Source organism: Callithrix jacchus, chromosome X (genome assembly GCF_049354715.1).
Source record: "Callithrix jacchus isolate 240 chromosome X, calJac240_pri, whole genome shotgun sequence".
NCBI classification, from domain to species: Eukaryota; Metazoa; Chordata; class Mammalia; order Primates; family Cebidae; genus Callithrix; species Callithrix jacchus.
This window is the reverse complement of record NC_133524.1, coordinates 25357617-25383567: the sequence shown is the minus strand read 5'-3', so window position 1 is coordinate 25383567 and position 25951 is coordinate 25357617. Positions and strand designations below refer to the sequence as shown.

General features: G+C 41.9%; 1 protein-coding gene across 3 annotated transcripts in view; it reads left to right on the top strand.

The window, feature by feature from the left end:
- PCYT1B (phosphate cytidylyltransferase 1B, choline) overlaps positions 1-25951 on the top strand; it is a 110363-nt gene that overhangs the window by 24545 nt on the left and 59867 nt on the right. The window contains exon 1 of one of the 3 annotated variants that reach the window (XM_078363403.1): positions 737-1321. The exons of 1 other annotated variant lie outside the window; for it this stretch is intronic. In XM_078363403.1, the coding sequence (XP_078219529.1) occupies positions 1205-1321 (117 nt within the window). In that variant the 5' untranslated portion in view covers positions 737-1204. Of the gene's footprint in view, positions 1-736; positions 1322-25951 lie in introns of those variants that run through there. One more of the 3 variants, XM_078363404.1, reaches the window with a different exon arrangement.

The window sequence follows — 25951 nt, the reverse complement described above, 5'->3', positions numbered from 1 at the left end:
CACGACTGGTAAAGTGGGAGCCAAGGGGTAATAGACCAGTGCACGGAACAGTATATTGAAAGGTACACAACAGCAAGACTTCCTGAGGAAACTTTGAATAGCTGGGGAGGAGGAAGAGTGGCCGACAGAGGAAGCAACTGGGAAGGGCAGCCAGGAGTAGGAGGCATACTGTTAAAGACAATCTACCTCCTTCAAAGTTCCCCCTAGGGCAGCCCCAGGGGAGGGCTGCAGGGCTACACCAGGCCACAGAGGATCTGCCAGGGTTCACGTTGCATGAAGTCTACGGGGTAAACACTCAGGTGCCCATAGTGAATGCCCGGAGGGGCCCCCCCACTGCCAATTGGCACAGTGAATTTAGGCTCAAAAGTGGCTTTGTCTTCAGGGTGACTTCTATTTGGCAAATATCCTGACTATGGCACATCATGCGCTCGCTCATGCCAGGGACATTGTCCTTTATTAGTGGAGGTCTGCTATGTTGTTTCTCAAGGCGCCCTGGGCCCCTCAGGAAGCGGTTTTACGTTATCTGAGTGGTGCAGCCCGGGTCCCGTGCCCGGAGAGGACGGAGACCTTTGCAACTGAATTAAACAGAAGAAACAAAAGCAGCAAGTTCGGGCCCGTGGGTACAGCGGACAGCCAATGGGGCCCGGCCGCTCTCCGGCGGAGTGGTACTATGACGACAGTAGCCAACCAGAGCGCTCTATGCAAATGAGATACTGTATCCCGCACCAGCCGCTTCAGTGTCATCTGGTTGTTATAGTGATAAACTGAGGCCTTGCCTCTTGGCTTCTGAGAGAGAGAGAGAGAGAGAGAGAGAGAGAGAGAGAGAGAGAGAGAGAGAGAGAGAGAGAGAGAGAGAGAGAGAGAGAGAGAGAGAGAGAGAGAGAGAGAGAGAGAGAGAGAGAGAGAGAGAGAGAGAGAGAGAGAGAGAGAGAGAGAGAGAGAGAGAGAGAGAGAGAGAGAGAGAGAGAGAGAGAGAGAGAGAGAGAGAGAGAGAGAGAGAGAGAGTGAGGAGAGAGAGAGAGAGAGAGAGAGAGGGAGAAAGGGGCGGGGGATAACCTCTTTACTCCCCCCAGGGAAGACAGCAAGAAGAGGAGAAGAATGGGGGGGATACGTGGGGGGTAGAAAAATACGTGACAAAGAAAACATTCTCTGCCTGGGAGGAGACTCTTTAAGGGTGTAGAGCTAGAGGGAGCATTCACTGGCCATGCCAGTAGTTACCACTGATGCTGAGTCAGAAACAGGTATCCCAAAATCCCTTTCCAATGAGCCTCCCTCAGAAACCATGGAGGAAATAGAGCACACATGCCCACAGCCTCGACTGGTAAGTAAAGACAAAGGATGGAAATGTATGCGTGGCTATGGCATAAAAGAGTTCCTTATGCGCCCGCAGCCAGCGAGGAAAACGATGCTTAGAGGATTTTCATGTAAATGAGAAGAGCGCTACCGCCTAATCCTTCTCAGCTGTTTATACTTAGCTTCTATACCGGGCGCTGCTCTCAGCTTACAAAGCATTATTTTATTGGCTGGGTAGGAAACGGGCTGCTTGGGATATGCTGTGTTTTTGTGCTTGGCGGGGGTGGGGGCTTTTTCCTTTTAGGTGTGTTCTTGTCTGAAGGTAAAAAATCCTACAGTGCAATTTTAAAATGGTATTCTCTTCGCCAAGCTCGGGACGAGTCCCTTGTTAAGTTTTAAATTCTAGCTAAGGAATGATTCGTTCCTCAACTGATTTTGGTGCCAAATGCCAATTTGGGGGACAAAAAATGGAAATGACATGGAAGCAAAACTTCCCCATCCGTTTGAAAATGTTCAAAATAAATAAATAAATACACAGGAGTCCCTCAGTGATGTAGTTGGGAACCATACGCATTTAAAATGATTTCTAAAACATTTCCAGAGTGTGCTGTTAGGGTTTCTCTTCAGGTGCTGGAAACCTGGGGACGCTGTATTTATTTAGAAAGGGGCTGCATGCCTTTAAGAATGAAAGTGTGGAAACGGGGTACTGAGAGCGTCCTTCCGCCTCCGTAACTGCACCGTAACTGCTCTCCCAAATTTGGTCGTCTTTCTACCACTGGTCATGATCTTCTAGGTAGATGTGAAACTTCGTTCCCAACCACCTCAGCCTGTGTCCTCAAGGAATCAAAAACACGAATGGGTGGTGGGTTTTCTGTGGTCTGAAGTCTCGTGGAACTTGGGGAGACCTCTCTTTGAGCCCCCCAATCCAAAAGACACACTAGTTAAAGCTATCCTTTCCTTTAGCAATTTCCCACAAGTTAAAAAGTGGAATATTTTGATTGGCTGTGGAGTTTGACCCTGGGAAGAGTTTTTTTAAAAAGGATTTTGTTATGTAGCATTTTCTGAGAACCTGCAAAATTAGGGCTCACAGATGACAAGGCCAGCCCAGCATGAAATGGTTATTTCTTATTAAGAGTTAATAAGGGTTCAAAGGCAGGCTTAGAACAACTTCCTAAAAAGCATAAATGCAGAGGAAGTTACATTAGAGCACTGTGGGCTTTCCCCCTCTAAGCTTCTACTTTAAAAAATATTTTCTTTTAGGGCAGTTTAATACTAACTGTGCCCTAGTACTTTATCCACTTACTGAATGACCTACACATGTAGTGTCTATGTTCTCATGAGATACAAACCATCACAATAAGTTTGTTACTAAGGGATTCCTTTGAGTCACTAAACAATTCATGGTTTAGCATAAAGAAAAACGACTACTAAAAGCATATTACAAGATCATCATATACACATATACATGTATACACATATATACAGAGAGAAAGAGACTCACTCTGTTGTCTAGGCTGGCCTCAAACTTGAACTCCTGGACTCAAGTGATCCTCCTGCCTCAGCCTCCCAAGTAGCTGGGATTATAGGCTTGTGCCACAGCTCTGGACCTATATATATAAATATTTATGTTTTTTGTGCCCATGCTTACCCAAAAATATATTTTTTAAAGTAACAACAATCTCCAAATTTGCATCACATACCTTCCTCACAGAGGTAAAGGGGAGAGGAGAGCAAGGCGACATCCAGCTCAAGTGTGTGCATCATTTCTGTCTCTTTTGTCTACTATTTTTCCTTCCATTTTTACCTCTTAGCTATTCTGCTTCTTCGTTGCTTCTGCCTGAGAAACATCAGCAGAGAAAATTAAGGAAAGGAAGAAAGTTCAAGTTGCTTTCTTTTTTTTAAAGATGGAGTCTCCCTCTGTCGTCCAGACTGAAGTGCAGTGGCCTGATCTCGGCTCACTGCAACCTCCACTTCCTGGGTTCGAGTGATTCTCCTGCTTCAGCCTCCTGAGTAGCTGGGATGACAGGCGGGCACTACCACGCCTGGCTAATTTTTTTTGTATTTTTAGTAGCGATGGGGTTTTGCCATGTTGGGCAGGCTGGTCTCGAACTCCTGACCTCAGGTGATCTGTCTACCTTGGCCTCCCAAAGTGCTGGGATTATAAGCGTGAGCCACCACACTTGGCCAAGTTACTTTCCACTTCCACTTGTGACAGCTTATTGCAGGTGGTAACTCACAAGAACCATGCAAAGCTGGCAATGTACTCTATACCCTCACCTCCCACCCATTTAGAAATAAGGAAACTGAGGTTCAGAGAGGGTAAGTGACTTATCCAAGGGTCACACTGCTTTGAAGGGGACAGAGGTGGGATTTGAACTCAGAGCTGTACACCTGAAAAGTGAAAGATCTTTCTTCTATAATATATTCATAAGTGAGATACATTCCCTTCCCATCTTTTTGCTGGTTCTGGTTGTGTGTGTGTGTGTGTGTGTGTGTGTGTGTGTGTGTATCATACACATGCACAGGTATGATAGGGATATACAGAAGTTGAACTGTTGAAGCACCTGCTTTGATTCATTTATGATAAAAAGTTTTCCATGTTGTTCATCATTATCATGGGCTACTGAAATTTGACAATGTTTAAATAGGGGCTTGCAACCAATTTATAAACCACTACTACATTTTTAAAAGTGCTTTTTCTCTTAAGCTAACTTTGATCACTGTAGATTTTTGTTCTAAATTTGGATTTATCCTTCATAGCCTAACTTTCCTTTGCTGATGATCTTACTTTAATAAGTAAGGCACATGCTAACTACTTAATAAAAAAGTTTGTTGATTAAAGAGTGAGCAGCAAGTGAAAATATGAAATTGACATTTTTTTCTGTTTTTTAGTAGTTTCTGTTGCTCTTGTAGCTTTGTTAATGTCTTCATATTTCAATTTGTATCAATTCCGCATTTCTCCTAGCACCCAGACATATAGCTCCAAATTATATGTGGGTCACTGACACCACAGCAATCAACAGAGTGTGGCTACTGAGTTGCTTAACTAACTATGGAAAGTGTATGAAATATTTGCAGGGGTCCTGTTTAGGATTGAAGCTCCACACTTGAATTCTCTTTCAGAGGGCAGGCTCCTGCTCCCAGTTGCTGAAATGAAGTGAGGAGCTGGCATATGTGAGTGAGTAAACAGGACTTTAAAGCAGTCTACATTTTAGATCCCTGAAAGTAACAAATTGATAACAATATTGCACATGTGATTAAATCATGTTTCAAGGGGAAGTTTTTCTGAAAGGAATACTTCTAGTTTCTCTACCTGCCTTATTCTTCATTAGAGGAAAATATAAGAAAGGAGACGATTAAATAGAATGAAATAACTCTGATAAAGAAATTAGAAAAGAAATATCAAAAACATTACCTAGGTTTTATGATACAGCCTATATTTTAGGAAGGTAATCTCACTACCCTTACCATTTTACCATGGTGCTCTGATCCGGGATGCTTCTGAGAACTGTGTAACTCACTGTTACAATGTTTACTCTTGATTCTTGACTTGTTTTCAGTTCTTTACTATTTTCCTGATTAAACATGATGCAAGGTGACTCATAAGCTTGACTGTCAAGATGAGAAACTGAGTGGCCTTGGGTGGTGTGATGTAACAGCCCTTCTTGGAAACCTAACTCCTGAGATACAAGGACTCCTCTGAGCAAGGACTGTGTCCTCATATCTTCCCAGCCCTCAGATTATGCCAAGAAAGATCCTCTGGGTTCAGCAGATGCCCCAGAAACCCTTTCTAACAAGGCCCAGCCACCCTGAAAGTTGTCTGCTTGAGGATTTGGTTAATGACCTTGGTCAAGTTCTTCTAGGGGTGCCTTCTGTTGTCAGAGGAATTGTAATTCTAGCCTGCAATAGTCACTTCCATGAAGATGGATGTACTATGCATCAACTGAGAAGGCCTTGGAAGTAAAAAAAAACAAAAATGCCTGGTTCAATATGCCACGTTAGCAGGAGGAGTTCATTTCGGGTTTTACTTCAAAGCTAAGCAGTGCCAAGAGACTGCTGTCTTGCAGAAGGTGCATTATGTCAGTTTGGTGGTAGGATACTCATCTGCTAGTGTTCAAAAAGATGACCAGATTTCCAGATACATCAATGGCTTCCTTTGCTAATATTACCATCTATTCCTTTGCTAATATTACCATCTGTTCTGAGTGGCTACTCAGAACAGCATATATCTTAAAAGTGAAACACTCTTAATGTGCAATATTGGCGAAAACAAACAAACATGAGCTTCCCTGGTCGTTTATTGTGGTCAACTGGAATTCTGCCCAAGGTTATTATTAGACACCTTCCTGCTGGTCCCCATCCAAATGTAACATCCATGTCTTGCAAATTGATACTAGTCAGGTGTATTTAGCATGGAATCAATCAATTAGTTTCTTCGATTCTTTTAAGTTTGTTCTCTCACTACCCCTCAACCCCCATTTGCCTAATGCTAAACCCTTATGGAAGAAATAAACCTAAATTAAGTATGATAGGTAGTTTGTTTTATTTTAGTGATTTAGCATATAGAAATCAAAAGAGTGCATGTATATGTCCTCAATCAGGCAGTGAGGAAGATTTAAAGTATTTAGTAATGGCGACCTTTGGAAGAGAAGTGAGAGAAAACTCAGTCTCCTACCAATCCTTACCAACCTGTACCATCCCCTACCCATGGGATCCATAGTAAGCCAGGTGCTTAAGAAATTCCAGACACAGCAATGCACCAGGTGCTGTGGAGAGAAATAAAAGAAGTGAATCCAAAGCCCTTGCCCCTAAAGATCATTTCCATTTAATAGAAGGTAGTAGTTTGGTTTGTGGAAGTATGCCAGGATGCTGAAATCCCTTAAGAAAGCTTTTTTGTAAGTTTGATTTTAATATATTAGACTTTCTTAAAAGGTGTATTTTATCCATTGAGCAAAAGTACTTCCCAGCAGGGAGGACTCCGTTAACCCCAAGTTAAGACAAGTCCCTGCATTTGAAGAAAAGGTTTCACCTGCTCAACCCAATACATATTTTGGGACATGAAAAGGATCAATCTAATTTTGAGCGGTTCTTAAACCCCCATTGTGGGTGGCACATACTAGCCTAGAACTCTAGAACAGCTCTGCCCAGTAGAAATACAGCTTGAGCCACATGTGTAATTGAAAATTTTCAAGTGGCCACAGTTTTAAAAGTTAAGAAAGGTGGCTGGGTGCGGTGGCTCTCACCTGTAATCCCAGCACTTTGGGAGGCCAAGGTGGGCAGATCACGAGGTCAAGAGATCAAGACTATCCTGGCCAACGTGGTGAAACCCCTTTTCTACTCAAAATACAAAAAATTAGCAGGGCATGGTGGCACACACTTGTAGTCCCAGCTACTCAGGAGGCTGAGGCAGGAGAATCGCTTGAACCCGGGAGACAGAGGTTGCAGTGAGCCAATATCGTGCCACTGCACTCCAACCTGGTGACAGAGTGAGACTCCATCTAAAAAAAAAAAGTTAAAAAAAAGGTGAAATAGGGCTGGGTGCAGTGGCTCCCGCCTGTAATCCCAGCACTTTGGGAGGCCGAGGTGGGTGGATCACGAGGTCAAGAGATAGAGACCATCCTGGTCAACATGGTGAAACCCCATCTCTACTAAAAATACAAAAAATTAGCTGGGCATGGTGGCGCGTGCCTGTAATCCCAGCTACTCGGGAGGCTGAGGCAGGAGAATTGCCTGAACCCAGGAGGCGGAGGTTGAGGTGAGCCGAGATTGCGCCATTGCACTCCAGCCTGGGTAACAAGAGAGAAACTCCATCTCAAAAAAAAAAAAGGTAAAATAATTATTTATGTATTCAAAATATTATGTCAGCATGCAATATCAAAATTATTAATGAGATCTTACATTATTTTCTTTATACTAAGTCTGAAATCCAATATGTACATTGTGTTTGCAACATGTATCAATTTGGACTAGCTAATTTCAAGTGCTCTGGCTACATGTGGCTTTAGAGGGAGCTAAGACACCTGCCCAGCTCTGTTAGGATCAGTTCTGAGGACCTGCAAGGATCAACAGTTTTCACGTTGCACAGTCCACATATACATATATGTAGTCATAACTTAAGCTGAGCATCACTTTTCCTTACTTCATGTTTTACGCTCTTATACTTTCTGTGCTATTCTCTTATTCTGTTTCAGTTAAGAGACTGTTGCAGTAAGCTAGATGAGTGTTAATATGTTTGAAGTTACAGGACAGTGGGAAATGATAGAACTAGATGGATGTGGGAGATACTAAAGAGGTAAATACCCCAGGATTTGATAACTAAGTCTGAGCGTGTGGTAAGTTCAATGAAAGATCAAGGGGCCAGGTGTGGTGGCTCACACCTGTAATCCCAGCACTTTGGGAGGCAAGGCAGGCGGATCACTCGAGGTCAGGAGTTAGAGACTACCTTGGGCCACATGAGGAAATCCTGTCTCTACTAAAAATACAAAAATTAGCTGGGCATGGTGGTGTGCTCCTATAATCCCAGCTACTTGGGAGGCTGAGGTAGGAGAATCACTTGAACTCGGGAGGTGGAGGTTGCAGTGAGCTGAGATCGTGCCACTGTACTCCAGCCTGGGTGACAGAGTGGAACTCTGTCTCACAAAAAAAAAAAAAAAATCAAGGAAGGCACAGTTTTCTGCCTCCAGCTAGTGAGTGCTGTCATTGAGTTGGGTGCACCAGGGAAGTAGAATTTGTGAGAGTTATGTCTGAGGTGCCATGGGGACTTCTACTTGGAGATGTCTAGTTCATGTTTGGTTGAGGAACTCAGGAAAGAGTTCTGAGCTGGAGATATAGATCTGGGAGACAGCCTGGAGGAGATGGAAGTGAAATTGGGGCAGTGAAATAAATGAGAATGAAATTGAGTCAGTTTCTGGACTGAGAAGGAAGTGGATGGAAATGGTTGCCTAGGAAGAGTGCTCAGGGTAATCCCACTACAGGGCTAATTTTAGAAAGTAACTGACCCTGAGCCATCCTATCAGTCTCTTAGAGGGGAAAAATAGAAGAGTTGTAATTAAAACTATTAGAATCCTCCTTCTATTCATCTGTGTCTACATGAAATCTGGTTAAGCTAATGTACTTTATCCCAGAATCTTCCCAAGTTGGAACCCTAAGGAAGACTACTTAAAGAGCCAATAGCAGAAGGATCATGAAAAGAAGATAGAGAGGTATTTCTCAAATAGCTGGGAAATCAAGAGACTAAAGGCAGGGTAAGTTTCATGGAGGGAATCTCCAATAGAACCAAATGCAGTAGAGAGATCAAATGAGATAAAAAGGAGAAGTTTCCTTTGGGTATAGAAAGAAGAGGTCATTGGTGATGTTTCAGTGAAGTGGTGGGAGCAGAGACTAGACGGCAGTAGATTGAGGAGCCTCTAGGTGGTACGGAAGTGGAAGCTTGACTGACAGAGGAGGCACATAGAATGTATAGTACCCAGAGGTAGATAAATCAGGGTTTAGGGTTACTAGAGACTAGCTTTTCCCCTTCCTTATTTTGTTCTTTCCATCTTCCCTCCATTTTTCCTTCCTTTCATCCATCCAAGATGTCAAATCTTTTCGTTGGCTCATTCTTTTAAGATGGTAGCAACTGGTGCCTAAATATAAATGGGAAAGAGCCGATGGGAGAGAAAAAGGGTAAAGGTGATGGGGACAACTGATGAAAGGAATGTCTCTTAGGCTGGACAGGTTGGGCTCCAGTGCACAAGTGGAAGGATTGGCTTCAGGGAGGAAAAAAAGACACCTCTCCCACTGTGGAGGTAAGGCAACTGGCAAGCATGGTTTGGGTAAGAATAAGTTATAAGAGGAAGGGTACTGAAAGTTGAAGGCCTCTCTATCTGATAGCCTCTGTTTTTTATTTGTGAAGGTAGAAGCAAAATCATGATGGCTTATTTCTGGCTGGTGCAGAAGTATAATTCTGGGAGGGCCTGGGTAGTTGGGTCTAGCCCCAGGATATGTCCTCTCCTGAGTCCTCCAGGCTGTGGATAGGGAGAGTGGAAAGGCTGGGTTGGTGATGAGAGCAAATGGACCTGCTTCCTTGTGGCCTTTGGGGCTTCACACCAATGCCCATCCAGCCAAATCTAGATCTGGCCAGGCAGAGCTGAACTAGCCTATAGTGAAAGGACAGGGGGCTGGTAAGACAAATATGCTAAAGCCTGGTCTCGACCTACTGGAGCCCACAGTCTTGTTCCAGTGTCAGTTTTGCCATTGAATTATTGTGTGCACTTAAGCAAATCACTTTCCTCTTTGGACCGCATTCTGTCAGCCACAATGGGTTGGATAGATCCTTAGACTGTGATTCTAGCTTTCATTGCCTTGGAAGTTGGTCTACTGCAGTATGTTCTGTTTGAGCTCATGCTTCTATCAAAAGTCAGGACTTCCCCATTCCTCACCTCCTGTTGCTTTTGTACATTTGGGGTAAAAACAGGTTGCATGATTTTATGGTAAGACACATTGGCTAAATATGAATAACAAATGTTTACAAGCACTTTGGAATTTGACGTTGACGTTATACAAACTACTTCCATTGTCTTCTGATTTATTCTTCAGATGCTTCCTCAGGAAGGTTGAACACATTCCAAATCATATATGGAATGTTCTTTTCATTGTTAAGAGAAACCTGCATTGAATCTCTTCTTAATGTGAACAGTAGCCTCCTAATTTATCTATTTCATAATACAGAAGTTTGAAACATTGGGCCTTCTTTGAGGCATGGCAGTATGGCATTAAACTGTAGGGGCCTTTCTTAACCAATGCTATCCGTCTAAACTTGCTACTTGGGGTTAAAGTCCAGCAACGGGTCAGGCCATAGTCCCAAAACTCTTGCATCTTTAGTTGGTGCCCACACAAAGCTTCTTAGTGACCCTTAGGGAAATAAATGTAGGAAAAAAGTTATTCTATCAGATCACCGGGGGAAAGAATGAAAAGGAAAAAAGCAAGGAAGGTAGAAACAAACTAAGTCATTGCAAGCCAGGCCTATTTTCTTCCAATAATCTCCCAGGTAACAGCCTCTACCTTGCTAGGATCTGATTACCCGTTGCTGGCCTCAGACCATAGCATTATTGTTTTAACATTCCTACCTTCCTCTTTATCCCAGCGTGAACCAGGTTGTATGGGAGCCTGGGAAGCTGACCTTGCTTGGGGATAAAGAGACAGTTTAGTACTCAACGATCTTGAAGGCAGACTTGAAAACACAGTGATTAGAAAATAAAGCAGTGAGCCCTGGTAGTGTGCGCCTGTGTAATAATGTGCAGAGCCACATGTGGCTAGCCTACTGAGCAGAATTCATTTTCATATAATCTCCTCCCTCCCGCCAAAGTCTTTGACTTTGTGTTTTTGTTTTCTACTCAGTAATTCATGCATGCTGAACCTGACATCAGTATAAAAGGATGCTGAAGGTTATTTAAACTGTCATTTAAGAAAAATAACAACAACGATAATAGGTGAATAGAAACATCACGCGTGATGTGTACAGCCTATTGCCAAACAAATGATGTTGAAAGCCCATTTCTGGTACATGCAGGCTTCTGTGTTTCATCTCTAGTGTGCCTAATATTGACTGTAGGCACAGTCACATAATAATAAATTCTATTGTGCCTCCACATTGTTTAGTTATAAGTTAATTGTTCCATATGGGATTTGAGGCTAGTGGTCTCACTCGTTTCTCTCCATGGGCAAGTCAGGGAATGGAACAACCATTCACAGTGCACACTGTATTGGGCACCATGTTGAATGCTCTATATGTATTATCTCATTTAACCAGACTGCAGACCCATGAAATAAGCATTACTATTCCTCATGTAATAAGTTAGGAAATAATCAATTTCCCAAAGATCTCTGTCTCTCTCCATATATATACTGAGAATTGTCTTGCCCTGTCACCCAGGCTGGACTGCAGTGGCGTGATCTTAGCTCACTGGAACCTCTGCCGCCCAGGTTCAAACAATTCTCCGGCCTCAGCCTCTAGAGTAGCTGAGATTACACGCGCCCAGCACCACGCCCGGCTAATTTTTGTGTTTTTTTTTAGTAGAGATGGAATTTCACCATGTTGGCCAGGATGGTCTTGAACTCCTGACCTCAAGTGATCCGCCTGCCTCGGCCTCCCAAAGTGCTAGGATTACAGGCGTGAGCCACTGCGCCTGGCCCCAAAGATCAAATATTAACTGATTAAGCTGGGAGTTGAAATTAGGTTTGTCTGACTTCTAAAGCCCCCTATTTCCATGACACATAGTTCTCAAACCTCACTGAGTAGAGAAATGCCTGCTCAAGCTCCCAGGTGATTTGTAAGCAAGATGTGCTTAGATGCTCTTTGAGAGATGCTTTATTTAGCCCTCCCGCTCGTATCTTCTATATTTGGGAACAGGAGTAGAAATAAATCAGATATCTGTGTTCTTTGTAGTAAAACTAGAACTTCAAAGTAAATATTTTGACCCAGCAGTTCCATTCCTAAGAAGTTTGTACATATGGCCACCAAAAAAACTAGTGTTAGGATGTTCTTAGCAGTGTTATTCATAATAACCCCAAACTGGAAACTACTCAAATGCCCAGCAGAAGCAGAATGGATAAAGAAATTGTAGTACATTCATACAATTTAATACTGGAGAGCTGTGAGGTTGAAGAATCTACAACCACATGCAGGAATATGGATGAATCTCACAAATGTAACATTAAATGAAAGAAGCCAGATACAAAATAATAGGTACCACATGATTTCATTTCATAAAATATAAAGCAAAATGGGCAAAACTCACCATTGATGTTAGAAATCAGCACAGTGGCCAGGCACGGTGGCTCAAGCCTGTAATCGTAGCACTTTGGGAGGCCGAGGTGGGTGGATCACGAGGTCAAGAGATCGAGACCATCCTGGTCAAATGGTGAAACCCCATCTCTACTAAAAATACAAAAAATTAGCTGGGCATGGTGGCGTGTGCCTGTAATCCCAGCTACTCAGGAGGCTGAGGCGGGAGAATTGCTTGAACCCAGGAGGCGGAGGTTGCAGTGAGCCTAGATCGCGCCATTGCACTCCAGCCTGGGTAACAAGAGCGAAACTCTGTCTCAAAAAAAAAAAAAAAGGAATCAGCACAGTGACAGGAGCATGGGATGAATGCTGAAAGTATTAGGTTACTTGATGTGTGTGCTGTGCGTACTCAGCTTATGAAAGTCCACTGAGCCACACTTAGGATATGTGTACTTTTTTTTTTGAGACAGAGTCTTGCTCTATTACCCAAACTGGAGCGAAGTGGTGTGATCTTGGCTCACTGCAACTTCTGCCTCCCAGATTTGAGCGATTCTCCTACCTCAGCCTCCTGAGTAGCTGGGATTACAGGCGTCTGCCACCATACCCAGCTAATTTTCGTATTTTTAGTAGAGACTGGGTTTCATCATGTTGCCAAGGCTAGTCTCAAAGTCCTGACCTCAGGTGATACACCTGCCTCGGCCTCCCAAAGTGCTGGGATTGCAGGTATGAGCCACCTTGCCCGGCTGATATGTATACTTTTCTATATGTATAATATTCTTTAGTACAAAGTTTAAAGATATTATTATTCACAATAATGAAGAAAGAGAACACTCTATAACATATTTCCCATTTCCAAATAATTCTGGTGATCTAATAGATAACACTCAAAGGAATGGCATCAGATCCTACTTACAACTGTAGCTCTTGGCTGCTAACAGAGCTTCAAAGTGCTCAGCCCTTCCAGGGGCCAGTATATCCAGCCCCAAAGACAGCCTAGGTGAGCCCTTGAATGAAACACCTTATTTCTAGGACCAGTCCAGCCCTAGTCAGGTATTGTGTGAATTAAAATCCATGGTCCCCAATTGTGTAACTATGCCTGGCCTCACAGTTGGATAGGTTGTAGACTGAGGAGGAAACGGATGGAAATGGAAGAAGGAAATGGCATTGGTTAGGTAGCAAGAATACCTCAAATAATCCTGCTACAGGGTGAATTCTAGAAAATAGCTGACCCCAGAGCCTTTGCATTAGGATGTGGGGCAGGGGGGGGCGGTGGAAATAGAAGAGCTGTAATTAAAGCTGTTAGAATCCCCCACTTTATCTGCCTATTGCTACAGTAAATCTGGTTACATTAATCTACTTTACCTCACAGCCTTCCAGGATGGAACCCCAAGGAACAACATTTAGAGACCCAATAGACAAAGAGGAGAAGAAGACAGACAGGTACTTTTCAAATAGGTGGGAGATCAGAGATCCAAGGGCAAAGCAGTCACCTTACTGGTCATTATAGTTTTCTTGTAAAATATTGTTTTTGTCAAAGAAATCATCTCCTTTGCAGAAAATATCATCTTTGGAACATCTTTCCTTTAGTGACTCAGAAAAAAAGAGGTTTTATTATTGAAATAAAATCTAGCAAATACCTCAAGCTGAGACATGTTAGAAATATCTGTACTTCTATCCAAGTGTATTGCAAACCTCCCACACTGCATAATTTGTTCTAATGCTTGTTTCTTCCAATCTTCAACAATGTTTTCTATATGTCTTCTAAATATATTTGCTGACAAAGGAATGCATTTTAGTTTGACATCAGTTTTTTTTCTCTACACATTAGAGCAGCTAGTTTTACTGTGGCATGAAGAACAGATGATTTTGCAGAGGTATGAGGCTTTTGTTTTTTCTCTGTTGAATTATGGAAACTCAAAAAGCCTTCTAAACATTTACCTTTTCATGTAACAGTATTTTGTGACATACTGGATGGAGTATCACATGACTCGAAACATTAAAACATTAAACATGAAAAAAATCATAGCGGTTTGTCTTCGTGTTCTGGATGCTTCATTTTAAAATATGTTAATTACAGTAACTTCATACCATCATTAGCTAATATCTCAAGGTGAGGTTTAATGCTAATGGTGGCAGATATTTCTAATAGTCTTCTGTGCGATAATTTTCAATTCAGCTATCTTCTTGTCAGATCACATTGGGTTATTGATGTGCGTACCTGATAATGTGGCGGCTGCAGAACTTATACAGGGAGTAGAAGGGTCAGCTCTGCCATTTTCTTGTTGTTCACTTGTGCTTGCATTATCTTTGCTTTCCCATTTCATTGCAGGAAATGTTTTAAGCTACCTGCTGATCTTATGTGCATTGATTTAGTTAAAACTAGATAATGTAATCCACAAATACCTTTATCTAGGCTCAGGTGAACTGCAGTATATTGCATTAAGCTGAAAGCAAATGAAAAAATGCCAGGCGATGCAAGCCACCCAACTTTCACGTTCCCTTTAGGATACCTCATGTATTTGATGTTGACAGAGATGGGGCACCAGTGTAAATCCATATCTTAGAATTAGAAGGCCAGGTGTCATGGCTCATGCCTATAATCCTAACACTGGGATGCTGAGGTGGAAGCATTGCTTGAGTCTAGAGTTCCAGACCATCCTGGGCAACATAGTAAGATACTATCTCTACAAAATTATTTTTTAAATTAGATGAGGATGGTGGTATGGGCCTGTAGTCCTAGGAGGCTGATGCAGGAGGATTGCTTGTGTTTAGGAGTTAGAGGCCACAGTGAGTGGTGATTGTGCCACTGTACTCCAACTTGGGTGACAGAGTAAGATCCTGTCTCTAAACAAACAAAAATAGATATTTTTCTTAGTTTTTGCGAAGCTTTTTTTTTCTTATTTTTTGACATGAAAAATAAATACATATACATTATCAAGAGGATCTTGGAAACTGTAACTCTAAGCAAAATGATGTAGAATGAAACCGGTTTTACCAGAGGCTAATTTATATAAATAAGAGTTAAGTTCCTATGGCATATTTCTGGCCACAAAAAGTCACCAAACTTCTTTTAAAAATATTTTATTGATTACATTATATTTGTTTGTTTTTGAGATGAAGTCTCGCTCTGTTGCCCAGGCTGGAGTGCAATGGTATGATCTCGGCTCAGTGCAATCTCCACCTCCTGGGTTCAAGCGATTCTCTCACCTCAGCCTCCAGAGTAGCTGGGCCTACGGGCACATGCCACCATGCCTAGCTAATTTTTGTATTTTTCAGTAGAGATGGGGTTCACCATGTTGGCCAGGCAGGTCTCAAACTCCTGATCTCAAGTGATCCACCTGCCTCAGCCTCCCAAAGTGCTGGGCTTACAGGTGTGAACCACCGCACCCGGCCTTATTACATTATATTTGTACATACTTTTGGGGTACATGTGAAATTTTGTTACATGCATACATAGAATGTGTAATGATCAACTTAGGGTGTCCACCACCTTCAGTATTTATCATGTCTATTTATTGAGAACATTTCCAATCTTCTTTTCTAACTTTTTTTTTGAGATGAAGTCTTACCCTGTGGCCCAGGCTGGAGTGCAGTGAAATGATCTCGGCTCAATGCAACCTACACCTCGCAGGTTCAAGCGATTCTCTTGCCTCAGACCCCCGAGTAGCTGGGATTACAGGCGTGTGGCACCACACTAGGCTAATTTTTGTATTTTTAGTAGATACAGGATTTCACCATGTTGGGCAGGCTAGTCTCGAACTCCTGACCTCAGGTGATCCACCCCACCTCGGCTTCCCAAGGTGGTGGGATTACAATTGTGAGCCACCGGGCCTGGCCACTTTTCAAGCTATTTTGAAATATATAATACATTGTTGTTAACTATAATCACCCTACTCTGCTATCAAATGTTAGAACTTATTCCTTCCAATCAACTGTATGTTTGTACCCAGTAACCAACCTCTCTTCATCCCCAGCCCGCTCACCACACACCCTTCCCAGCCACTATCTCAATGACAGTGGTATCTATCATTCCACTCTCTACCTCCATAAGATCAACTTGTTTAGCTCCCACATGTGAGTGAGAACATGCAATATTTGTCTTTCTGTACCTGGCTTAAGTGGCTCTGAAAAGAGCCTTTGGTTTTTGAAAGTAGAAGTCATTCACTTGGAGCTGGTATACTTGGTGAGAGCCTTCGTGTTCTCAGACACAGTGTGCTTGGCCATCCTCCCTAGGCAGCAGGCACAGCTGTATGGATCTCCTTGGAGGTGGTTGTTGAGTACTTGTAATGCGTCAGGAATGATGTACCTGAAGATATTGACAAATGAGTTCATGATCCTTATGGCTTTCAATGAGATGCCAGAGTTGGGATGGACCTGCTTCAGTACCTTGTAAATGTATATAGAGTAGCTTTCCTTGTGGCTATACTTATGATTCTTGCCTTCCTTCTTCTGGCTCTTGGTCACACCACCTTCTTGGCATCCTTCTTTGGAGCAGAAACAGTGTTGGCCTCTTCAGGCATGTCACCACAAATCAATAACTATACTGAGAAAGAAGCCACTTCAACACCACCACACTTCTAAATAAAGACCAAAACACTCCTAGTATCATTCAACATTGAAATACATGTGAGCTATATATACATTTTAAAAAGACTAATAAAAACAAGATAATTATTTACCAGCTTATTCCAGTTCAGGTAGTGGGTGACTGGGGCCTATTCTGGCACCTCAGGGCACCTGGTTGGAACCAGACCTGGAGAGGACACCATCCCATCACAGGGCACACTCACAAATATACCACACTTACAACACTAGGACAATTTTTTTTTTGAGACTGAGTCTTGCTCTGTTGCCCAGGCTAGAGTGGTGCAATCCCAGCTCACTGCAACCTCCCCTTCCCGGGTTCAGGCAATCCTCCTGACTCGGCCTCCTGAATAGCTGGGATTACAGGTGTGTGCCACCATGCCCAGCTAATTTTTGTATTTTTAGTAGAGACAGAGTTTCACCATGTTGGCCAGGCTGGTCTCAAACTCCTGACCTCAGGTGATTCACCTGCCTCGGCCTCCCAAAGTGCTAGAATTAGAGGCATGAGACACTGTGCCCAGCCCACACTAGGACAACTTAAAGACACTAATGAACCTGATGTGTACATCTTTGGGATGTGGGAGGAAAACAGAGTACCCAGAGAAAAACCCACACAGACATGGGAAGAATGTGAAAATCCCACATGGACAATGGCCCTGACCCAGAACCAAAATATTTTTTTTTCTCATCAACGTTATAATGAAAGGACATTGAACAAAATGACGTTATTGGAGGATCTGCAGTGTAAACACAAGTGTTGCTGTCTAATGGATTGTCTTGACCATCCCACATTAGAAAACACTGGTCTAGGTATTCTAAATCTTACCCTTGGATCCAGCCAGCAGGGAGAAAGAACTGTATTTTCAGACTGCACGTTCATTTGGCCCCTTGAAGGAAATCCTTTTCAGAACTGCTTTTTGGTGCTGGGTCTCTGCCTTGCATGGAAGGCACTATGGAGACAAACATGAAAAAACAAGACTGTCTCTACCAGGAGGCTGTTGTTGAGTGTGTCAGTACCAATGTCACTACAGCATCACCCAGCATGGCCTTTTTTTTTTTTTTTTTTTTTTTTAATTTTTTATTGGATTATAGGTTTTGGGGTACATGAGCAGAGCATGCAAGACAGTTGCGTAGGTACACACATGGCAGTGTGCTTTCTTTTCTTCTCCCCTTCACCCACATTTGGCATTTCTCCCCAGGCTATCCCTCCCCACCTCCCCCTCCCACTTGCCCTCCCCTTTTCCCCCCAATAGACCCCAGTGTTTAGTACTCCCCTTTCAGTGTCCATGTGTTCTCATTTTTCATCACCCACCTATGAGTGAGAATATGCGGTGTTTCATTTTCTGTTCTTGTGTCAGTTTGCTGAGGATGATGTTCTCCAGATTCATCCATGTCCCTACAAACGACACAAACTCATCATTTCTGATTGCTGCATAATATTCCATGGTGTATATGTGCCACATTTTTCCAATCCAGTCTATTATCAATGGGCATTTGGGTTGATTCCAGGTCCTTGCTATTGTAAACAGTGCTGCAATGAACATTCGTGTACATGTGTCCTTATAGTAGAAGGATTTATAGTCTTTTGGATATATACCCAGTAATGGGATTGCTGGGTCAAATGGAATTTCTATTTCTAAGGCCTTGAGGAATCGCCACACTGTCTTCCACAATGGTTGAACTAATTTACACTCCCACAAACAGTGTAAAAGTGTTCCTTTTTCTCCAAATCCTCTCCAGCATCTGTTGTCTCCAGATTTTTTAATGATCGCCATTCTAACTGGCGTGAGATGGTATCTCAACGTGGTTTTGATTTGCATCTCTCTGATGATCAGTGACGATGAGCATTTTTTCATATGATTGTTGGCGTCATATATGTCTTCTTTCGTAAAGTATCTGTTCATATCCTTTGCCCACTTTTGAATGGGCTTGTTTGTTTTTTTCCTGTAAATCTGTTTGAGTTCTTTGTAAATTCTGGATATCAGCCCTTTGTCAGATGGGTACACTGCAAAAATTTTTTCCCATTCTGTTGGTTGCCGATCCACTCTAGCCAGCATGGCCTTTAAGGTGGCACCACGGGAGGAATTTCTCTCACAACTCAGCATCAGGAAAATGCTATGCTTTTCCTCAATAGCTATTTTGCTTTGTGCTTAAGGACAATATTAATTTTGTATGCCTCTTTGCTGTGACTCTGCCGGGAGCGTAAAGCCATTACAAAATGGCTTTAAGTCTTACCTTTTTGAAATATAGAGGACTGTGATATGCATTTCTTTGGGGCTCATTTCACCCCAACCTTGAAAAAAACAAATATATTTCTCCTCCTCACCCCAGATCTTGCAGCTATTATTTTAGACTTTCAAATTTTATTTTTTAAATCACCTCAAGTCCTTTGAGGAAGGAGGTGGGATATGAATATGATATAAAATTGTTATTGATGTCACTATAAACTCCTTAAGTTCAACTGCCTAAGAAAAAAATTATTTAGAGTGTGGAATTTTTATCTTGAGGTAAAGATTGTTTTCTATTGTTAATAGCATCTATGCATTTCATGAGTCTAAGAGGCTATTCATTGTAAGTTGCACTCCATTTCAAAAGTGTTACAATGCAAAAAAAATGGCCAACACTGATTTTAAGATAATATCTTTTGTAAGATCCCTCCTACTCTCAGAGATGTTAAAATGTGGGGAGAAATGTACATTTTAGAATCAATGAAATGTGGTTTTACTTATAGTACTATGAATCTTCTTGCTATTTGAAATTCACTCACTGCTGTGAGGTTGGAAAGTGGCCATATGAGATGGAGTTATGTTTTATGAGTGGTCAGTGTTTTAAGGAGGCCTGTATCCCTAGGGCATAACAAATATTCTGATCTCTGATCACCAGAAGGGCAGTATGTACTAGGCTGACCTAGATACAAGTGTTCAGGCACTGGTTTACTGGTTTAAAAAATGAACTTATTATGTGGGAACTCTAAATAAAGTCTGAAAATGTGTGTTTTGTTTTTTGTTTATTTTTTGAGACAGCGTCTCACTCTGTCACCCAGGCTGGAGTGCAGTGGCATGCAATCACAGCTCACTGCAGCCTTGTCCTCCCAGGACCAAGCGATCCTCCCACCTCAGCCTCCAGAGCAGCTGGGACTACAGGTGTGCTCCACCATGTCAGGCTAATTTTTTGTATTTGGTGGGTTTTGCCATGTTGCCCAGGCTGCTCTCAAACTCCTGAACTCAGGTGATCTGCATGCCTCTGCCTCCCAATGAGCTGGGATTACAAGCGTGAGCTACTGCGCCCAGCCTGGAAAATATGTTTTTAAAAGATATTTAAGATAATTTTTAAACTGTGCTTTTGTTTTGCTTTTAACCAACTTCAAAATACTTATTCTCAACAGTAGAAAAATGGGCAAAGGACAGATTATTCTCTGAGGAAAATACAAATGGCTAATAAACATTTGAAAAATGTTCAATCTTTTTGTAATCAAAATAATGCAAATCGAAGCAGCATGATACTGTTTTTTGGTCTATAAAATTGACAAAGATAATACTCAATGCCAGTGAGATGGCAGCAAGATAGGTGCTTTCATACATTGTAATGTGAGTAAAAATGATACAGCTTTTGTAGGAGGTAATTTACCAATACAAGTTGAAATGTTCTTCAAATATTTATCTTTAAAATGTTCATACCCCTGATCTAAATAATTCAGTTTCTAGGCATCTATCATAAGGAAATTATCAGAGGTTCAGAATTATGTTTAGAATGTTATTTATATTAGTAAAATATAAATCATTTAATATTCAATGATAGAGAAGTATTTAAATTAAGGTTCTTTTTCAGTGAAATGTTTTATAGCTATCAAAATTAGTGAGGTTGAAAACTAATTAACATGATAAGATAATCATAATATATGGAGTGAAAAAAAACTGTCTATCCAACAAGATTCTAAAGTTAATATGTATATGTGACATACCAGAAAGCCTGAAATGAAATATCGAAAAAGTTAACTATGGTTGTCTCTGGGAAGTAGGAAAAATTATTGGTGACTTTTGTTTTCCTCTCTTAACTTTCCTAAATTTTCTATAATATATATTATGATGATATGAAAAAGCTATGAAAGATGGACAAACATATTTATTTTATTGAGTTTAAATCCTGTATTTGTCTTTATCAATAATCATTCTCTCTCCTGTGACTTTAAATTCCTCCATTCAACAAATATTTAGAGACCTTCTGTATGCCAGGTACTGCCCTGGAGAATAAGGATACAGCAATGAGTAGACAGACCAAGTCCTTGCTTTCTTAGAGGTTCCCTAATAGCAGGGAGAGACTGAGGTGAAATACACAATGTTTCCTCATCTGATGACCTGGACCTCTCTTCTACCTGCATCCATGCCCTTAGCTGAATGAGTGAATCTAGTCTAATAACTTTATATATCATATACTCTGTCAGTTTCTAAACCTCCAGCTCTAGCTTAGTCCTTTCTTCACACTAGACTTGTACATCCAACTGTCTACCTGACATCTCCACTTGGAGATCTCATAGGTGTGGTAAACAGAATCTGTGAGAATGGAATTGTTACTTCCCCATCCTTGTCGTTCCTCCCACCCCCAGACCTACTTTTCCAGTGTTTTTCCTCTCCTAGAAAATGGCAATGCCATCTTTCCAGGTCTTCAGGCCAGTAACTCTGGAATTATCCTGACTCCTCTCATTCTTTCACACCCTACATCCAATCTGTTTCAGGTTTTATATATCCAAAAATCTGTCCAGAATCTCACCACTTCTTACCACCTCCACTGCTTTCACCCTGACCCCTGCCTCTGTTTTCTTTTGCCTGATTATTATACCAGACCCCTCAGTGGCTTTCTTGTTTTTACCTTTGACCTCTTACAGTTTATTCTCAACACGTTAGCCAGGTGGTCCTGTTAAAGCTAAGCCAGATCATTGTCATGCCTTGTTCAAAACGCTTTGATGCCCAGCACTTTGGGAAGCCGGGGTGGGTGGATCACCTGAGGTCAGGGTCAGCATGGCGAAACCCTGTCTCTACTAAAAATATAAAAATTAGCCGGGTATGATAGTGCATGCCTGTAGTCCCAGTTAGTTGGGAGGCTGGGTCAGGAGAATCACTTGAACCTGGGAGGCGGAGGTTGTAGTGAGCCAAGACTGTGCCACTGCACTCCAGCCTGGGTAACAGAGTGAGACTCCACCTCAAAAACAAAACAAAACGAAACAACGCTCTGATGACCCTGATCCCCCTAGAGTGAAAGCCAGTCTTTACAGCATCCTAAAACGCTCACGCGACTGGGTGCCTCCCATCTCCTTTCTTCCTGCCTTACCTCTGACTATATCTTTTCTTTTTTGCTTACTTCCTCCAAGCATACTGTCCTTCTAGTTATTCCTGGAAGAAGCCAGGCATGTTCCTGTCTCATGGCCTTTGCCCTAGCTGTTTTCTCTGGCTGGAATGCTCTTTCTCCACGTGGCTTACTTGATCCTTTATACACTGACACATGCATCAACTTCTCTGACTATCGTATTTACAGCTATACCCCCAACACTCCCTATTCCCTTTCCTTGCCTTATTTTTTTCTATAGCACTTAATCTCCCTTTAACTAAAACACTACTATTTTATGTTCTTTGTTGTTGCTTGTTTATTATCTTTAAGTGTTATGAGGGCAAAATTTTTTGTTTTGTTTTGTTCCCTTGATGTATCCTCAGAAGCCAGAACAATGCCTGGCACACAGGAAGGATTCAAACAGTGTTTGTCAGATGTTGGAAAAGGAATTATGGGTAGATACTATGAAAGTAATTGGCCGGGTGCGGTGGCTCATGCCTATAATCCCAGCACTTTGGGAGGCTGAGGTAGGTGGATCACAACGTTAGGAGATCGAGACCATCCCGGCTATCAAGGTGAAACCCTGTCTCTACTAAAAATACAAAAAATTAGCTGGACGTGGTGGTGGGCACCTATATTCCCAGCTACTTGGGAGGCTGAGGCAGGAGAATCACTTGAACCCCTGGGAGGTGGAGGTTGCACTGATACAAAATGACACCACTGCACTCTAGCCTGGGCCACAGAGCGAGACTTCATCTCAAAAAAAAAAAAAACAAAAACAAAAACGGGGGGGGCTGGCGCAGTGGAACCCATTTCTACTAAAAATATAAAAATTAGCTGGACATGGTGGCAGGCACCTGTAATCCCAGCTACTCAGGAGGCTGAGGAAGGAGAATCACTTGAACCCAGGAGGCTGAGGTTGCAGTGAGCCAAGATCATGCCACTGCACTCCAGTCTGAGTGGCAACAAAGAGCGAAACTCCATTTCAAACAAGAAAGTAATTTAAAAATGTTTAAAAGCTCAAATGAGTTTTAAATATTCCATATACCTGGGAAGCATATCATTTAACAGTTAATTTTTGGATAATAGTTTTTATTTTTTAAAATACTCTTTTCTTAATAGAGACCACCCTCCCCCACCCCTGCCACATTTGGGACACCTGAGCCTTTATTAAATTTTCTGCATCTCTGAATTCAACGGAGAGAAGATATTTCTTTAATTTTTTTTTTGCATTATGAACATCGCATGAATGCATTCTCATTTTAAAAATAAAACAAAATGACAGACATATATGGAATAAACAATGAAATCCCTTCATCTCTTCTCCCAGAATATTATCTTCTTCCCAAAAGTAACCTCAATTAACAATTCAATGTGTATCATTCCAGGCCAGTGCTGTCCAGTAGAACTTTCTGTAATGATAGAAATGTTCTATAATCTGCACTGCCCAATATAGTACCGAGTAGTCACATGGGTTATTGAGCACCTGAAATGTGGCTAATGTGAACGACAAACTGCTTTTAATTTTATTCAAGTTTAATTAATTATAATTTGAATTTAAATAGCCACAGGTGACTAATGGCTACTGTATTAGCACAGTTCTAAACTATTTCTTTTTTTTTTTCTTTTTTGAGACAGAGTTTCACTCTTGTCACCCAGGCTGGAGTGCAGTGGTGTGATTTCATCTCACTGCAACCTCCGCCTCCTGGGTTCAAGTGATTCCCCTTCCTCAGCCTCCTGAGTAGCTGGGATTATAGGTGCCACCAGACCAGGCTAATTTTTGTATTTTTAGTAGAGATGGGGTTTCACCATGTTGGCCAGGCTGGTCTCGAACTACTGACCTTAGGCGATCCACGCACCTCGGTCTCCCAAAGTGCTGGGATTACAGGCATGAGCCACCTTGCCTGGCCCCAAACTATTTCTACACAATTGCCTCTCTCTCTTTTATTTCTCTCTTTTTACTAAAAGCGATATACTAGATAGCATGTACATACATATTATACACACTGCTTTGTGACTTGCTTTATGCATTCAACAAAATGTCTTAGATATCATTCCCTTTCAGCACATATTTAACTGTCTTGCTGTTTTCAATGGTGCCTGTTACTTATAACATATACTAAATGAAAAATGGATATTTATTGGTGCTGAACCACATCCTGGGCCTCTTTTTTCTTCTCTTCAGTTATATTTATTGGTGAAGACTTTGCACCAGCTGCCTGATTTAAGAGTCTACATAATCAGTTACACAGTCTAAGAATCCAGTGATTCGTGTGTGTTGGGCTCATAGTCAACTATATTATCTGTTTTTTTCTGTCCTCTCTGTCTTCAAAAGACCAAGATATTCTGATTCCACAATAAATAAGGCTTTAAAAATGTGTTCAGAAACCAGTAAATATAAACCTAACAGTATGAGGCTGCTGGATGACATTTTGTGATGTCTTTTTGTAATTCTGAATTTTTTTTTTGAGATGGAGTCTTGCTCTGTTGCCCAGGCTGGAGTGCAGTGGCACCATCTCAGCTCACTGCAACCTCCACCTCCCAGGTTCAGGCATTCTCCTGCTTCAGCCTTCTGAGTAGCTGGGACTACAGGTGCCCGCCACTACACCCAGCTAATTTTTGTATTTTTAGTAGAGACGGGTTTCACTGTGTTGGACAGACCTCGATCTCCTGACCTTGTGATATGCCTGCCTTGGCCTCCCAAAGTGCTGGATTACAGGCGTGAGCTACCATGCCTGGCCTCTGAATTTGTGGTTCTAAAGCTGTTGAGTTTCATGGGAAAAGGCCTACCTGGAAGTTGATTCTTTCTGAAGTCCTGTTCTTATCTTTTTTTTACATATCCTGATTAAAATGTTCTGTGTTTGTATAAGTCTTTTCTACTAGAGACATTTCTTGAGATGGTTATAACTGTAGTAACTCTGGGCAATTCACTTTTCAATTGATCTCTGTGCTTCTAACACCTCATCAGCATTTTCTAGCTAATGTTTGAGCCTGATAAACTGTTATAGATACTGTATAAACCAAGGCTCTGTCAAGACACAGATGGCTCAGTCTAAAGGTGAAATTTAAAGAGTTTAATAAAGGGAGTAGTTATAAAGGTATGGGCAGGGTTTAAGGAAACCTCAAGGAATAGTATAGTATCCTTGGCCTAGAAACAATAGAGGGTTGCCATCCTCCAGGCTGGAAGGGGCAAGAGGTGAATGTGGTTACCACAACCTCACACAGACAGCTCTATAAAGAGGGCCTCCTCAGACAAAGCCAACACACGGCTTCCTAGCAGAGAGGAAGCCAGGGAGACAGATACCCTGAGCTCACTCTTGTCCTGCCCTTCACTGTTTCCCATGCTTCCCAACCCAACTGGAAGCAGGAGGCAGAGATCCCATTGGCGCAGTCCACTGGGGAATCCATACAGACGCAAGTAGAGGAAAAGCATAGAGAAGGGTAGAAAGAGAGTGGATTCTGGAGAGGCAAAAGAGAAGATATTTATCACCCACACATTCTTTTAGTTAATCCTCACAACAGCTAATCCTCCTTTTTGACAGGTTAAGAACCAGCAATTTTCTAAAAATCAAATGTAAAAATAGGAAAGGGATATTAAATAATGGAGGTAGGATTTGAACTCAGGCCTGTCTGACTGGATTGCCCCACTGGAGTTAAGAATAGCTTAGCTTAAACAAGCAACGTGGGTGTTGGCCTATCACCACCAGCAGTACTGTGCTAAGTTCTGGTTGGTTGATTCGCTTGTTGTCTGATCAGTTGTCAGTGATGTACAGTGCATAAGTGCAGGTTCTAGCAACCATTTTTTTGCGCTTAAGTAATATTTGCATTGTCCATTATCCAGTACCTAAAAGCCTTTGTTTTAAGTAAATATTTGACAATGTCCAACTGAAGAGATTCTATACATGAAATGCCCAACATATAATGTCTTCTCCTTTAAAAGCCTGATGAAATGTGGCTTTGGCATGATTCTATGGTATAGTTTAGTTT